General features: G+C 32.2%; 1 protein-coding gene across 5 annotated transcripts in view; it reads right to left on the reverse strand.

Moving 5' to 3' along the window:
• DNAJC10 (DnaJ heat shock protein family (Hsp40) member C10) overlaps positions 1-18380 on the reverse strand; it is a 40728-nt gene that overhangs the window by 11444 nt on the left and 10904 nt on the right. For all 5 annotated transcript variants that reach the window (XM_036236604.1, XM_036236605.1, XM_016149782.2 and 2 more), the window contains exons 8-20: positions 17853-17930; positions 16228-16271; positions 15428-15565; positions 13761-13850; positions 12925-13038; positions 12355-12469; positions 7650-7777; positions 7246-7362; positions 4212-4313; positions 2803-2958; positions 1719-1852; positions 710-763; positions 292-439 (exon numbers count right to left, since the gene is read on the reverse strand). In XM_036236604.1, coding sequence (XP_036092497.1) covers positions 292-439; positions 710-763; positions 1719-1852; positions 2803-2958; positions 4212-4313; positions 7246-7362; positions 7650-7777; positions 12355-12469; positions 12925-13038; positions 13761-13850; positions 15428-15565; positions 16228-16271; positions 17853-17930 — 1418 coding nt within the window. The remainder of the gene's footprint in view (positions 1-291; positions 440-709; positions 764-1718; positions 1853-2802; positions 2959-4211; positions 4314-7245; positions 7363-7649; positions 7778-12354; positions 12470-12924; positions 13039-13760; positions 13851-15427; positions 15566-16227; positions 16272-17852; positions 17931-18380) is intronic.

An 18380-nucleotide genomic window follows, 5' to 3' on the forward strand; every position in this document is an offset into this window, starting at 1 on the left:
TAGCAGAGTAATGGTGGTAAGAGAAGAAAATAGGGAAAAGGCAGGAGAAATGAACTTCTGGCTGTTAATGTTAAGTAGAGGATATAGTCAGCCAAGGCAGAGAAGATGTTAGCTAAACGTTTTAATAAAGGATGAAATCTACTGCAAAGATTATAGTCATAGAAATAAAATGGAGCTTTTAAATTTCAGAGGAAACTTGAGAAAAAATAAAAATTATATTTAAAATGTTTTATCTAATTACCAAAATATGCATGTAAATACAATTTATTTTAATAGATAGACAAGACTTACCCTAGCCAAGAGCTCAAACTCTGGAGCAAAATTTTGGCAAGGTCCACACCAAGGAGCATAGAAGTCAACTACCCAATGATTCTTTCCTTGTAAAACTTTTTCATTGAAAGTCTGAGGTGTTAGATCTATGGATGCTGGAGGTAAAAATCTATGGCAAGGAATCAAAATTATTTTTCATTATACAAAACCAAAGCAAACTTCTACAATATAATATTGTAAAACTTTCTGAGTTAAAAATGACTTCAAAGAATGACAATATAATAAAGTAAAACCTTATTTTGGTAAATTATAACTCTTTATCAAGTACTTTAAAATGCTAAAGTCAAACAACTCATAGTAAATTTAATTACAGACAAAAGAGGAAGGTAAATAGCATTAAATCTACTTTTATACAATGATACATATTTTAATCACTCACCCGAGACCCCAGATTCTTAGGGAATAGGCATCCCTATTCCAACCACTGTAACTACTGAAAAAAGAAAAAATATGTAAGTTGTAAATAGTATTTTCCATTATTGAATATGTTCAAAAGCCAATCTCACTGTAGTAATTTAAAAGATGAATTTAAGCAAATGATTTCATGCAGCATCTCTCTTCTCAGATATACGTAGCTTCAAACTCTGCTTGCATGGCTTCCAAATATATTTTTCTCTAGTCTTACATGTCTTTTTGAGCTCCAGTCCTGAATGTCTAGCTGCCTGATGGACATCTCCTATAGACTCATGGGAATGACAAACTGCAAAATGTCCAAAACTTTAGTTCCCGAACCTTTACTCCAGTTATTACTGTCTGTGAAATTCCTACCCACTTTTTAAGAGCAATGTCAAAAGCCACCTCAGAAATGCAGTCTTTTACGATTTCTTACAGTTGTGATCCTTTCCTCCTTGGAAATCCATGGTTCATTTTTACTTTTTAAATAATCATCATCATATTCTGCCTTGATTTTGAGTTTTCTACCTGAAAAATCATGTGGTGTTGTGGAAATAGTATGGGCACTGACACAGATCTAGGTTAAAACTCCAGCTTCAAGCCTTAGTAGCTGTTATCTAAGGTCTGTGAATCAGTTTACTTATCTATAATAGTAGGAAGGGTAACAATTTTTGTTTCTCAGGGTATTTGTGAGGACTAGTGGAAATAATATGAGCAAAAGATCTTGTATATACCTCAAACCAAATAGGGACTTAATAAATGTTTTTTCTCTCCTTATCTTTTTTACTAGATTGTCAGCTTCATGAACAGTGGACTGTTCAATTAACTTTTCATCTTCTGAAAGTCTCATTAGAACATGATCTTAAAACATGTTGAGCCCCCCAAAATACTTGTTGGATTAACTTTTAGTATCCTATTTAGTTAGGATAACTTTTAACTTTTAACTATAGATAAATGACTATAATAGATGTCTTCATATTTTAGACAATACTTACTAATATTGATAAGCTTTATCTGATTTTGGGGGAAAAAATCTTATCTCAGGGTATCTCCGAACATTTTCTTCGGCACAAAAAGAATGATACTGTTGGCAGTCTATGCTACCCACATTGATCAGTCCAGTTAATGTCTATAAAAAAAAAAAAAAAAGAAGAGATAAATAGATCAAAGTGATTAGAATAAAATTACCTCCATAAGTATTTTATACATGTTTACAACAGAGAAACTGTCACTATGAGACAATTATACTATTTATCAGTTACTTTCATCAAATAAAAAAGGTTTAAAACACATAGAACATTTACAGCAATAACCTGGAAAACTAATTTTGTAGTCAAGAACTTACTACCATTTTGCATATTAAACAGTTGATTTCATTCACCTATTAAATTGGGAAAATAATTTATTCCTAAAATTCAAAATGTTAGAAACCAAGACTAATACAGGTCTTTCCAATGGTATTTCAAGAGTTACCTTTTCAAATGAAGACATGGGTTGCAGGTAGCATACTGACTCATTCCCAAATTTAAAAATTTTACTGAAAATAGCATAAAATTATATCTTAAATGTTAAGATACTAGAAATCACTTTTAACTGTTAGCTTTATTTTTATCTTAGAAATAAATATAAAAAAGTCACTGCATTTTCCATTCTGGTATTTACATTTCTTTCCAATCTTTCATGATTTATAACACTATTTGTATAAAATTTAAAAAACCCATATGTTTTATTGATCGAGGCTATTTTTTCTTTGAAGTTTTACAATATTGTGATGAAACTATACATTTAAGCTCTAAAAATAAAAAAAGTAGGACAATTTTGTTAGAAAATAGAGAACTTTGGGTTGACTTCGGCAGGAATTTGGTCAAATTTGTATGGAGTAAGATGTAAAAAAAGGTAGATTATTCTATACTATTCATATACTGGTCAGAAACTGAACTGAAATCTAAGTGGTATGATCAGAAATATTATTAAGTTATAATCCAGAATTGGGTTCGTGCATCCCAGTTTCAAAATAATTCTGTTAAATAAACATTCTTAGTAAATGTTAAGATTGAAAATAAAATTATTTTACTATACCCGGGCCATTCTTTTCCATTCTGGCATTAAAACTTGACATGGATGACACCATGGAGAATAGAAATCAACCATCCAGACTTCATCATGTTTTCTTTGTTTAACTAGTTCATTGAACGTGGTGGGTGTCAGGGAGATCACTGAAGGATTCATAAGATCCTAAGACAACACAGCTTTCATTACAATAGATATAAAAAAAGAGTTGTTCATAAAATTTTGGTAAATTGTTGGTATCTGTCATTTAGAAAAGTTTGTTTTTGAATAATAAAAATATACTTAAGGATATCTTAAAGAGACTCTATAGTGAATTATTTTAAAAAGGAAGACACAATCCCTAATTTTTTAAGTTTGAGATTTGACCATCTGTCTTCTTAAATCAAGATACATTTTCTTTCTATTCCTTGTATTCCTAAAATCATCTTAGGAAAGGGAAAAGAGGCAACTCTGAGATTATGGGTAGATGAGGCAAGATTTCCAAGAGCTGTCCAGATGTCTACATAAACCATATAGTTCTGCTCCGAAACCAATGATTGGTTTAGAAATGGCCCTTTAATAATGGAAAGCCTACTAGTCTACTTTTCTGACATTCTGACTGAAGATACTATACAACCTCTTTACAGATCACTTCTTCCAAATGTTTTAACAAAGCTTCAGTCTATCATGATCAGGTAATATCAACAAAGATGTTAGCTTCACTGGGGGAAACAATCAAAACCAAAAATTATTACTCTGGAGAAGGGAAGAGATGAGTTGGGCAGAGAATAGAATAGTCATTACTTAAGCAAATAAGCAAAATTTTTCATTCTTAGAAGGCCTCTGTTAACTATTTTAGTCAATCAAGATTATTAGTGAGGGGGTAAGAGGAGGGAGAAGGTGATGCTATGGATGTGTAGCACTTCTGTGCTAGTAATCCAAGCTGGGCATAGCTGCCCAGGCTTGAGAGAGGCCCTTTGTGGGGGGGCGGGGGGGAGGTAAGACTGCCCTTACTTACTCACACATTTCCTGAATAATACTGGGCTCACTCCTGTCTTATCTATATGGGCCTAAAAGAAGTAATCAGTGGTTGGGTCCATCAGAGAAAACAGGGAAAGGACAGGAGCAAAGCTTTATGTGGAAATATTATTTCACGTATTCGGTATTAGTGTCCACTAAGTACAAGGCACTGAACTATGTATCAAACAAAACACAGACTTATTCTCAGAGTTTATAGTAAGTACATAATAAAACATTAGAAAAATTTAAGGAATTCATTTTCTTCTCAGAAAAGATTTGGCATAAAAGGAATAAATCCTGTTATTATTTGTACAAAGTGCACACACACACACACAGGGATTTATAGCCATGAACTTAAAATAATTTGTTATAGACCTCCATAATCTATAATACTATGGAATTACATTAATTTAAAATACCTCTATGAACTCCAAGATCTGCTCGGCAGAGTGATGTCCTTCATATTCATGAATGTTGGACTGGTTAAATACCACTGTTGTTGGATAAGCCTGAATATTGTACTGTTAAGAATGAGAATACAAATTAAGTTAAAATTTTATACATTTTACCTATTTGTTTCAAATTGATAACCAGCATGCTTTTATTTAAGTGACAACAAGATTTTAAAAACCCGTTGCTAAATTGCTAGTAACTGAAAAATTTTAGCCTAAACAAATTTAGCAAAGCAAATGGATTCACCGTTGTACTGATGAATACCTGATCCCTATTTATAATTATTCCATTAGGCATAAAATCCATAGACGTGAAATACAGATACGTGAGCATAGGTAATTATGAGCTTGGTCTCTTTTCATTCTTCTAAACTGAGATGCTTGAGGCTATAAAGAGTAGGCTGATCTCTAGCTTGTCTTTTTTTTGAAATCATAATAAATATCCCAATTTATCTAGGTAGAAAAAAAATCAAGAAAATAGAAGAGCAAGAATAAAGAAATGTATTAATAATTAAGGTATACACAATCCTATTTTAGGATTTTCTAATCCGTTCCTCATAACAATTCTATCCAGCAGCTAAAATTACTAAGTCAACTTTATAAATGAGGAAACTGAGGTTTTGAGAGGATAAGTGACTTGGCTTAGATCCACCAATAAATTGAGTAGTGTTGCCTGGTCTCTTCCAGGTAAACTGAGACCATGGTTTTAAACTCTTACATTTTACTTATTTACCTATAGACTATTTAATAGTTGAGATTAACAGTAGAAAACCTAGAGGAATTCAAATTAAGATAATTATTGTGTCTAATTAATTTTGTATCTTTGCTTAGCATCTTTTCAGAGTCACATGTAAGACATTAAAAACCAAAGACTTTATTTATTTTATTTTAAAACTTACTGTAATGAATTTTTCAAACTTAATAAAGAGAAAAATCTAACGAATATCCAAGCCACATCTCTCTCCCCTAAATTTAAGGAAGATTAACTTTTTTGCCACATAGCAGATTGTTGGAAGTTCTCTTTTTTGATCCCATTTCCTTCCTTCCATGACACTAAAAACAATCAATATCCTAAAATAAAGGTTTCATGTTTTTATATTTTTGCTACATGCATATGTACCTCTAAGTAGTGTAATGTTTGAGCATTTCAAAATTTTCTGTCATTTTATCATAGTCTGTAGACTATTCTATAACCTGCTTTTTTCATTTTATATTGTATTCACCCATGCTGGTAAAGCTAGATCCAGTTTTAAATGCGTTATTATATTCCACTGTGTGACTGGGTAATTTATTCATATACCTGCAACTGTGAGATTTCTAAATTTTTGTTAATTTGTTAGATGGGGAGGGTCTAGGACTATTGTTGTAATTTGTACCTTTTTTTTCTTTTTAAAAATTTATTTCAAGAGATTTTGTGATCTGGCTTGACACATCCTTTACCTTAGAAATTTTTGACACTTTATGAATATGTTTTATTATTTCATGTGCATTTATCTGCAGCAGCTAGTGTGTAATTTGTACTTTCTTGATGACTAGTGGAGTATTTTCCACATTTACTTCTATATTTATTCTTTAACCTCTTTTATGTAATGTCTGTAAACATCATTTTTTCTATTAAAAAAATTGATTTATAGTCTTAAAGCATTCTGGACACTAAGATTTTGTCAGTTATATATGCTGCAAAAACTTCCTTAGTCTGCTGTTTGTCTTAACTTTAAGTGTCCCTTTCTTTGGTGATAGTTTTAACATCTCGTGTAGCCAAATTCATTCACATTTATTAATTTTTATACTTATTGTTTTTGCATTTTAAATTATTCCTCATACTGATGCCATAAACGTTCCATCCTCCATTTACTTCCATTATGTTATTAAAACATATTGCTTATTTCCCCCGCTTCTTTATCTAACTTTTTTCTCCTCCTCCCTTTTCCATTTATCTTTTTAAAAAGTTTTAGTTTTTAGAAATTTTAATTGAAAATACACACAAAAGCAGATAGCAATAAAGTCTCAGGTACTCTTGTAGCTACAATTACCCACCCATTCATGGCTGCTCTTATTTCGTCTATACCTCCTTCCACTCTACTCCTACCCTAAGATTATTTTAAAGCAAATTCCAGATAATTTTCATTCCATCCATGCATATTTCATTATATTTAAAAGAGACTTTCCCCTAAATATAATCACACTAACATTTTAATACCTAAAATTTAACACTAACTCCTTAAAACCATCAGATATTCTGTTAGTGTTCAAATTTCCCCAGTTCTCTATTTTTGCAGTTGGTTTGTTTGAATTGCATCCAAACAAGGCCTACACTTGCTTTTGAATGACATGTCCTTTAAGTCTATAATCTCTTCATCCCCCTTTCAACACAGCTGTCCGATAAACTGGGTGTTTGTTCTGTAAAGTCTTCTAACATGCTGGGACTTGAAGGCTGCATGACCCATAGTGTCATTTAACATGTTTCTCTCTGTCACTGGATTTCCTATCCTCGGAGGGATCTAAAGGCTTGATTTGATATTTTTCCCCAAGATTATTTTATAGGTAGTATTATATACTTTCATCATGACATAGATAATTTCTAGTACTTCTTGGAACTAAGAGTATATATTAATTCACCTAATGAAATATTTTTATATAAACAAAGGTCTCAAAAAGCTTGTTATTTTAACTTCCTTCTATTAGCTACACTATCCTGAGGAAAGCCAAAGAATGAAAATTATGGACAGCCAAAAAGTAATGCTAAGTTAAAAAAAATAAAGATCTTAAATAATTGAAAATTCATGAATTTTATCAAGTCAACTAAATGTTTTCCCAAGTTTGATAAGACCATATCTACATTTAACTACATATTCATGTCTTAATCCATCATTATTTTGAATCATTTTATTAAAACTATTTTTTTAAACAATTTGTTGCTTCTCTAAATATAGGTATATGTTTGGAAAAGTTATTTCATTTTAGTATTAAATCAGAATAAGTTTTTTACACTTTGCCTTACCATGTTACAGAGTCCCTCATGAACTGTACAATCTAGTGTACCAAACTTAAGCTGACCATAAAGATGCTTTGATGCTTTTCGTAGCTCTGGCAATAAAGCTCGACATGGTGGACACCACTACAAAACAAAAAAAATTCATAAGCAATGAGCCCAAAGAAACATCATTTTTGCAAAGAGCAATACGCTAAGTAAGATAAATTAGGTATTGCAAATCTTATGCATGGATATACTTAATCCTTAGAGGGCAAGTACATCATTAGTGCTCTTAGATGACATATGTGGCAGTGGTTCAAACTGAGTAACATATAGTCCTCATGGTTCAAGGTTATCTAGAAAACGTATTTTTGCTGTGACAAGAGAAAATCTGACAATATTATATTAATTTTGACATAAAGATAACTTACAGGGGCAAAAAAATCAACAAGCCATGGTTCTTTGTCATTGGCAGGAAAATTCTGAGGTCCAAGTGTGGTAACATGAGAATGAACACTTTCTTTGGCAAAGGCAAGTATATCATACAGAATCTTCTTTCCTTTGAAATGGAGCAAGAGAGAAGTTAAAGTCCACATTCTGCCTTTTATCCATAGAAAACATTTCAAGTTTTTATACTAAAAATATTAAAGGAAGATAAACTCACGAACAAATTGATCTTGGTGAGGTTTTAGCATTCTTTATGCCGTAGCTGCATAGGTTTGCTTTGTCAGGAGTACTCTTTCCTTTATCCTTCTTTTTCTTGGAGGACCAGTTAAACTGTCAAGATCTCTTTGAAATGTTCCTTCATCCTCAGAGGCAGAATTATAACTTCCTTGCAGTGTTCTTTGAGTTCTTATGCTTATCCAAACTATTACTATGGACTAACTCCTAAAGCTGTTCCTTTCACCTAGACTTCTCTTATGAATTCAAAACCTGTATTACCAACTACTCAATGGAAAATTTCCCTGGATGTCATATAAACATTTCAACCGTAATACTATGCCCAAATTGAAGTTGTTATTCCCCTTCAAACTTGTTCCTTTTTTCTCCTTCCCTAACAGGCAATAGCATAATCATCTGCTTGGTGCCCAAACAATATTTCCCAGAGTAATTTTAGCCTTCTTTCTTTGCTCTTGCATCGTAACTCCATCCATTCCATCTTTTACCATCTCCAACCCCAATTTAGGCTATTGCCTAAATTCAGTATGGCCAACTGCAATAACCAAGCTGGTTTTTCTGCTCTCTCTTTAATCTGCTTTCTATATTTCTACTATCATTTTACAAAAACATTAATCTGATCATGTTGTCTCCTTGCTTAAAGACCTGTGATGATCTGCCGTTGCCTAAAGATTACATAATTCTTGGCTTGGCAAATAACAGTTATCTCAGCCAGTACATGGGCCATTTTCCCATGTGCCCTTTGACTTATTCACGCAGTAGTCAATATTAAATCAAGCACTTATTATGTGTCAGGCTTTGTTTTAAATGCCATAGAGCATACAAAATTTAAAAAGATAAAATCCTTAAGGAGTTCACAGCCCAGAAGAGATTTCCAGAAATATTTAAATATAGTGATAAATGACACTACAGTCTCCTGCCTTGTCCGTTCTCTTCACCTGCTGCTTCTTGAATTCCTCTATCTTTGACTATACCTTCAAAGTGATTCTTAGGGCACTGACCTTGTCTCTCTACTCACTCTTAGCCAAGCTCATCTTAGACAACCTCATTCAATTATATCGATACAATGTTTATTTATATCTACATTTTTAGCCCCAAATCCTCTCCTGAGGCCAAGGGCTATATTCAATTGTGAACTGGGGGTGTCTACTCTGGATCAACTCCTCCACCAATATTCTTTCCTCATTGAATGATTCAGTCACTCAATTGCCAATTACCCAAATCGAAACTTAGGCCTCCTCTTATTCTTCCACATCTAAATCATTCAGTTATATGATATTGTATTACTGATATTTTAAAAATCTGCCCACTTCATTTTATCCATATTACCATTCTGTAGATAAGTAGCCTTCTTCTGTTACATAAGTGACTACATCAGGCTTCTAACTCCTCTCCCTTCTTCCAGTCTTGCTTCTATCCATTCTAGGCAGCCAGTCACACCTTTCTAAATGGTAAAACTAGTTAAATTACATCTCTGCTTAAATGCCTCTGCTGCTTTGCCCTCAGTATATAGTCCAAATTCTTTTACCTGACAGAGGAAATAACTTAAGGGTGATTTGAAATTTACTAAATATTTTGAGAGGCAAGAAGGATTGCAATGCAGGAAGAAGAAAAGTCTTGTATGAAGGCAAAGAGGAGTGAAAGAACATGGTATTCTCAAGGATCTATAAGTAACTATAGCTAAGATTATGAGAAGGGGCAGAGGTGAATGATGAGGCTGGAAAAACCAGCAGAGGCAGAATGTACTCTATTAATTTAACAACTATTTACTGAGTTCCTACTATGAGTCAGAGCTATAGATGCTGGAGATAGAGTGGTGAGCAAAACAAAGTCATTACTGCTGTGCTAAGAAATCTGAAGTTTATTTTAAAAGAAATCAAGGGAGTCAAAAGCGACATGACAATGTTCTAGATGTTCTATGGCAATAAATGAAAATAACACAATAACCAATTGTAAACAAGAAAGGCTATGAGATGGTAACTGTATCAGAGGATATCATAGTACATGAAGATGATGGGGGACCTGAAATAAGGCAGCAAGTACAGAGTGGAGTGGGAACCTGAGAAATATTTCAGAGGTGAAAGAATAGAACTCCATTATTAAAACTTGGTAATTTCTAGCATTTTTAAGGAGGTGGCATGTGATGTGTCTGTAAGCCTAAGCATTGGCGTCAGACATACTTGGATACAAAATCTACTTTAATTAGTCACTAGTTGTTTGTCATGGGGCTAACAAGTGATTTAACCTTTCTGAGTCTGTTTTCTCTCTTACTAGATTGTTGTGAATATAAAAATGGAAAGGCAAAAGTGCACAAAGCCTTTAGAAAAAGTGTGACTAAGAAAAAGTACTGAATAAACAGTAGTTACTGTTTGGTTTGCCTGGCCAAGCCAGCCTTTGCTCATACAGTTCCTATGGCCTACAGACCCTTCTTGTTTTTCTGTATTGCTTTGGGAAATTGAGCACTGAAATGTCACTGCAATTCTAGTATCACCCCCTGACCTATACTGTTCTCTCACCTGCACTAGATGACATTTTAAGCCTCTTGAAGGCAAGGTCCATGTCTTACAACTGTGCATTTCTAACACCTAAAACAGTGCTTGTCACATAACAGGCATAACATCAATGTCGGTTATTCACTTAACTGTGTAATAGTAATTTGTGTGTCTTTTTTGCTACATTTGACCTTTTTCAGAGGCAGGAACTATGATGTATCCCAAACCCTAGGAATTGGAACTATTACATGAATGCAGAGCTAAAGTCCCCAAACACCTGAAGCGTAGAAGTGTAATTATAAATTAAAAAGAGATGACAAAGCAGTTACTTAAGATGTTTGGTAGTCCAGTGGAGAAAAAATTCAAAGAAGTCTGGATATTGCCCATAATGGCTGAGATGCTACATTTGGCAAACTGAAATGGAAACTGCTGTTGTTATTTCTGTCTACAAGCAAGACCCTTAAATTCCTTACTTGCCTGACATGTCACCACAGTTCTTGCTTACTGATCAGAATATTGAGTAGAAACAGATTTTCCCAGACAAGAAATGGCTGCAGGAATTCATTACCACCAAACCAGTATTTTAAGAAATGTTAAAGGGACTTCTTAAAGAAGAAAAAAATAAAAACTATGAATAAGAAAACACTGCTGAGAAAAAATTCTGACAAGTGCAAACACATAATAAAAGCAGTAGATTGACCAACACTAAAGCTAGAACACAGGATTAAAAGGCAAAAGTAGGAAGATTATATGTAATCACAACAGTAAATTAAGGGATACACGCAAACACACACATATACACACAAAAGAAGTGAAAATGACAAAAACATAAATGTGAAGGGGGTGAGTAGAAATGGCAGTGATTTCAGAATGTGCTCAAACTTAACCATTGATTTAAAATGAACATAGCTTAGTACATATGAAGCACATGATAACCACAAATCAAAAAGCTACGAGAGAGATACAAGAAATAGAAAAGAGCCCAACATAACACTATAAAGTCATCAACATATAAGAGAGCAAGAGAATAAGGAACAGATAAGAACTACAAAAGCGATTGGAAAATAACATGGCAATAATTAAAAAGCTATCAATAATTAAGTGTAAGTGGATTAGATGCTCCAATCAAAAGGCAAGATGTGGTACACATAGAAAATGGAATATTACTTGGCCATGAAAAAGAATAAAATCTTAACTGTTTGCAACAACATGGATGGACCTAGAGAGTACGGTGCTAAGTAAAATATGTCAGATGGAGAAAGACAAATACTGTATGATTTCACTTATATGTGGAATTTAAAACACAAAATAAACAAGACAGAAGCAAACTCAGATACAGAGCGCAAACTGACAGTTGCTAGATGCAAGGAAGGTTAGGGGAATGGTTGAAAAAGGTGAGAGATTTAGAAGTACAAATTGGCCATTACAGAATAGTCATGGGGATATAAAATACAGCTTAAAAAACCACTCAATAATATTGTAATAACTATACACGGTGTCAGGTGGGTGCAAGACTTATCAGGGGTATCACTTTGTAAGTTATATAAATGCCTCACCACTATGCTGTACATTTGAAATTAATATAATATAGAATGTTAACTATAATTAAAAAGTAATAAATATTTTTAAAAAGGCTTATATGAAAGAGTAAAGAGTACGAATTAACTATATATAATTCAAAATATCCTTACCCACAAGAAACAAACTTACTAATATGAGAGAAAAATTATAAGTATGTTCATACAATACAAGGTAAAAAGTAAAATTAAAAATTGTTTTATTGTGTTTCACTTTATTGTGCACCAGATAATGTAATTTTCACAAACTGAAGGCAAAGCTCTCTAGAGCAAAAAGATTACAGCTCATTTTACTGTAGTGGTCTGGAACTGAATCTGCAACATCTCTGAGGTATGCCTGTACTATCTGAAAATGTAGGTACATTTCTATCATTTCCCCCCCATCTTACCATGATGAATTTCATATTCTTTGGTTCCTTGTCCTTTAAATACTGCTAGACATGGCTGAAAAACGTAGAGATTACTACAGGTATCTGGTGCAGAGGAACAGTCAAACTTGCCAATCTAAAGCAGAAACAAAAGGTTTAATTTGATGAAACACTCTTATCTATTCAATTAAATATTCAAAGATAATCCTAAAATGACAACATTCTAACAAGTTTCTAAACAAAAATTAATAGGCTACAAATGGAAGAGACAAAAATAATCAATTTATATTTAACACAGAAACTCAGTTTAAAAAATAAAAGCCTCCTAGAGAGTTCAAAACCCTGGGAAGAAATTTATCAGATAATATAAAGTTGTTTAAGAAATCCAACCTAAAAATGTAGAGGATATTTACATAATATTGAGATGGGGAAGAAAGAAAATTTTTTGAGACACTAGAAGCAGAAATAATAGAAGAAAAAAGTTAAAGTTTTCATATATTGTGGAAGAAAACTATTTAAAATACAATTTTATGTATTAAATAAATGAGAAAGCACACTAGCAGAAAGCTAGACAGAATACATTTTTCTTACTTGAATATGTTCATTTTTAAGTAGAGTTTTCAGTTTCTTCAACTCAGGATCATTTGAATTTTCATTTTTTCCAAAATGGAAAAATAAGAGCCACCGATGATGAGCTAAACGATCCTTAAAATGATTTTAAAGAAAGTGATAGAAATGTTAGAGACAGGGAACTCTAAGAGTTTTAATCTTTATTTCTTTGATTTAACTATCCTACTCCTTATTTCAAAATATTCGGACCCATTCATAATCTTATTTTGTAGTTTATTTGGAATAAGGCTGTCTAAATTAATTATATAAGATTACAGAAGTCTGAGTCATGAAATTAAAAACTCTTAGAGTAGACGACTGAGTCAAGAAAAACATGTTTTAACGACATATAACCAAAAAGTTGGGAGGTGGGAGAAGTCAGCCTTTTCAGGTTGAGCAAAAAGTCTGTCAGGAATATAGATTTAGAAAGCTCTGGGATCAATAAGTAGGAAAAAAATAACTGACTCTACTACAAACTAAATATTTACAAAGCTGCTGCTTAATTCTCAGTGAACAACATAAAATAGTTCTGTAAGCAAGAACAGCAAGTTCCAAATCAGATTCAAAGTTGCTTTGTGATCAAAATCTTCCCTTTTCTGATGTGCCCCCTGAAGCTCTTTAGGACTGGTTAGTTCTTACAAAATACAGACCCTCCCTGCACCACCAGCAACTCTAGCAATTAGAGTTTAACCTAGAATTAACTGATACATAATCTTTTGACACTGCTACTTTTTCTGTAGTGATGAATAAAACAAATGCTGATTTTAAAATGTTGACTTGAAATGTTACATTTATTATTATTATTACAAAAATATTACCTCTAATGTGTTTGCCGAAAGTAGTTCAAATTCTGGAAGATTATGCATTATTTCCAAATATATTTCTTTAGCATCCAATGAATTAAGAAACTAGAATAAGAGAATAATATTGTAATCTTTTTATCGTGTTTATTTTACTGTATTTTTTTTCTGTTTCCATAGAACTTAAAAAAAAAATCAGAGAAGTTAAAACAGTTTTCAAACTATTTATTCTAGATGCTGTCTTCTCACAAAAAAAGTACATCATATTTTGGCAATTATTAAAAATTGTATAACTGGGCTGTTCCTTCAAAAACGTGATGTAAAGCAAATTCCATTATCTGGTGTTTTATTGCCTGAAAGTTTCTATTAACTGTGCTGTGTATTTTATGACAATCCTTTCAATAACCTAGAGAGACTTCTGAATCATCAGGAAAAAGCTCTATTATGGTTCAGTTCAATTTTTATGCTAACCATGTTTTATGGAATGCCAACATTTTGCAAATTCTTTAATAATTGTTAAAACACTTGATGATCCAAGACACTTTATACTCCAACCATTAATAGATATTAAGAACTTATAACTGGAAAATTGGAATGGACCTTGTTTATTATGGAGGTTTTTAGAAATAATATCTAAACACCAAATTACCTAGGATTTTTCAGAGTAAAAAAATACTGATAAAGATCTTACATATGTTTTAGAGCTGGGTCTCTTATTTAACACACGAGAGGGTCAAAAATGACTCCACAGTATTTGGCCTGAATGATAAAAGATGGAGTTTTCATCAACTGAGATTGGGAAAGCTGTGGTAGAACAGATTTATGAGAGAATATCAGGAGTACAGTTACAGGCATCTAAGTCTGAGACATCAGTTAATATTCTAGGGGAGATACTGAACAGATAGTAGGATACAGCACATACATGGAGTGGAGGGCAGAGACCTGAGCCACTGAAGTCATAATTATATGTACACCTAAGGGATCTGGAAAGGAATTTACCAAAATTTGATAGTGCTGGTCTACTAGTGATTTAGTTTTAGTGAATTTTGCTTCTTTCTTTAAACATTTCTATACTATACATAAATTTCTATAATGAATATGTATCTTAACATCCAAAAAAAAGGAAGAATTAAAAAACAGAAAATGAAAGTAAGTTTGTCCTTTATTACAGTCTTTTCTTTTGGGGTTCTCTAGGGACCTGTCTGATGTCTCATTATTAATCTCAACTCCTTGACAACTAGCTTAAACCTCAGTTTCCTTATCATAAAATTAGGAAGGAGAGCCACATCAGGGTATCTCCAAACTGAGTTTATACTAGAATCTAACAGGTGCTTTAAAAAAATAGATACTGAGTTCCAGCCAAAGCTACCAATGATCTATAGTGCAACAATTAGACAATATATAAATAAATGGAAACCAATGAAAATTCATTTAATCTAAGAATGTATTCTATATCTTTGGAGTTTAAAAGTATAATGGTTTTTGTCAGTTTAAAAATAATTCTTATAGCAGACTTTACAAACTGAAGTATGTAGTACACAGAATCCTAGAAATTAAATATCTGTTCTAAATAATTAAATGTTCCACATTCAGATGATATAAACTGATTAATTTTCTTGTTTACTGTTTATAAAACAATGTATTTGAATGCGTGTGTGCATTTAAAAAATTAAAATAATTCATACCAAAACATTGCTCTTCTCTTTGTTATTTAAAGTGGCTCCAGGAGGAAAATAGGCAGTAGTACTTGTTGTAATATCCAAACTTGTACAAAGGTTTTCCTGGGTGGCACAGTCCATCCATCCTACATTAACAAGACCATCCTAAAATGGAAAGAAACAAAAAAATAGATCATGTTGCAAGTAAAAGAAAAAGCTAAAGGGACTTAACTTTAGCAAAAAAACAAAAACAAAACATTTTTATTGTAAATTAAACTTAAAAAAAGCCACTCAAAAATGATGCAGATTTGAATGATATAATTTGATCTAATAAATACAAAAGTTAAACTATACATACATAAAAATATTATTTTCAAGCACATCTAGAACTTTCATAATTTCTGTAACTAGTAAATTCCCAACCCACAGAGGGAGCTTCAACAGCGTTAAAGTATCAACAATAAAGACTATTTCCCCAACCATACTATGATGAGAAATAAATAACAGTAACAAAACAACACAACAAAAATAAAGTTTGGATATGACACAAAAACACTAATACATAATAACTCTTTGGTTAAAGATTATTTTATAATTAAATTACAGAATACTTATAAGTAAATGACAACAAAAGCACCACATGTCAGAATGCATAGTGAACAAGATAGTTAGGAACTTATAACTATGAATATTTATCAGAAAACAAGAAAGATTACAAATAAGTGAGTTAAGTGTTCAATAAACTATCAAAGAAAATACTTGGAACCAGTTTTTAAATGTGCTTTTCTAATATGCTGATATAGTTTTACAAAAAAATTGATGCTTACCAACATGCCACTAAGCCTGAGACGTGTCTGTGAACTCAAACAATCTAGAGAGAAAAAGAATAGCAGGCAATTTCAGCTTTATTAAGTCTATAATTTCATTTGCCTTTCTCCCAAACTATCATGTTGATTCTAAGGCAATTAATTGATCTCTACTGGTAAATGCTCAAATTTTACTGGTAGATACTAAGGTCAAAGTCCCATTCCACACACATACATATACAGACCCATTCTCTCTCTTTCATTCTTTTATTCCCTCCCTTTAGCTTCTCAGGATTTCTAGCTAAAGAGAAAAAGAGTAATTTTTTCTCAAGTATCCCTTTAGGATCTTACTCTGAAATCTCTCCCCCATCAACAATCCCTTTTACCTAAGAGATCTCATGATTTGGAGCAAATAACATGCAATAGACCTATTTGATAAAGATATGTAAATAATCCTCAAAATAAAAGTCTTAAAATAGCTTCTTCACTATTTTAATGAAAGTTCTGTAAAGATGAATGCTAGGATAAAATGAGAAAGATTTAGAAGGAAGCTGTAGCATCACAGAGCCTATTGAGGTAGGTTAAAATTGATCAAATGGGGGTGAAAGTAAAAGAATGTCAGAAAGTTTTACAAGTTTTCCTCATGTGTGAAATGGACAACAATATGTGCATTAAGCCAAAATGAGACAAACTCCTCAAAGACAAAGTTGATTTTAGTTGCAAGACAATACCTTTTCAACGGATCAGCATAAAGACTGAGAGGTAAAGTGTGAGGGAAAATCTATGTTGGGATTGTTGAAAATGTATTAATATATTAGGGTATTTGGTAATACTGGGGCCAATTTTTAATCAATCTCATGGCTTGAATACAGTTTAGTTTGTAGTTTGGTATATATTTTCAACTTAATCTATTGGGGGAAAGGTTCCTAGAAATGAAAAGTTGTCATCTTCAAATATATAATTTTGAGATAAACATGTATATATTTTTAATATGTAATAAGTACAAGGCAAAGTTAATAACTCCGAACAAATTATTATTTTGGGCAGGATCTGTCAACAACTAGTTATTTTTGCAAAGTGCCAAATACATCTGTAGCTACCTGAAGGTGCAATTTATCATGAGAATGATTAAGCAGAATAACTTGCTCAGTGAACAGAAACCATAAATACTTAAATTAATAATTTTGAAACCTCTTATGTGAAAAGTAATAAAAAGGTAAATATTCATTAAATAAAAATTTGTTATCTTGGGTATAAATTGTAGTTTGAAATACTGAATAGTCAATTATAGCAGCATACTTAAGATTGTCACCTAGAATGAGGGTATGTACTTCCAGCTGAAAGATTAACAAGTTCTGGGGATCTAATGTACATAGTGATTATAGCTAATAATAGTATATTATATGCTTGAAAGTTGCTAAGAGAACATTTTAAAAGTTCTCACTACAAAAAAATGGTATTTATTTGACAGGTTGGAAGCGTTAAGCTAATATTAAGGTGGTAATCATTTTATAAGTATATGAAAATCAACATGTTGTACACCTTAAAGTTACACAATGCTTTTATGTCAATTATAGATCAATAAAACTGAAAAAATAAAAAAATTAAATGTCATGGTCTTTTCATCATAACAGAATAATAGTTACCTCCTCCTTTGGAACAAAAAGTGATCAGCCAGCCAATACCAGCAGCAAAAGCAGTTTGTATGGCATTAACAAAATTTCCTTAAAAGAAAAATAAAGCAAACTTCTGATCACTTATTATTTGGTAATGAAAACAGTTTTCTAAACAGTTTTTCCCTTTTAATTTCACTCTCTTCCAATTCACTCTGAGTAGTAGTCAGGATTTACTAAAATTCCTCTTAAGCCTGTCAAATTCCTTCGCTGGCTCTCCATTTTTTTTTTTTTTTCATCACATAGTATCTAAACCCATTATTTCATTAAGAAACTCCAATTGTTAAGTAAAGCCCTTTGTGATCTGAGCTTTGTCTTATCCATTTATTCACCCAGCCATACTTTTTCCAATGCCACTCTACCACAGTACTCATCTTTTTGTTAGATTCATGAAATATTGCCAGTTTCCCAAATACACAGTGATCCTTCAAGGCTTTTTCATTTTCATGACAGACTGGGTCTGACTTCATTCAAGAAGTATTTTCTAACCCTTCCTTTTTT

The sequence above is a fragment of the Rousettus aegyptiacus genome, unplaced genomic scaffold (genome assembly GCF_014176215.1).
Source record: "Rousettus aegyptiacus isolate mRouAeg1 unplaced genomic scaffold, mRouAeg1.p scaffold_m13_p_2, whole genome shotgun sequence".
In the NCBI taxonomy this organism is placed as follows: domain Eukaryota; kingdom Metazoa; phylum Chordata; class Mammalia; order Chiroptera; family Pteropodidae; genus Rousettus; species Rousettus aegyptiacus.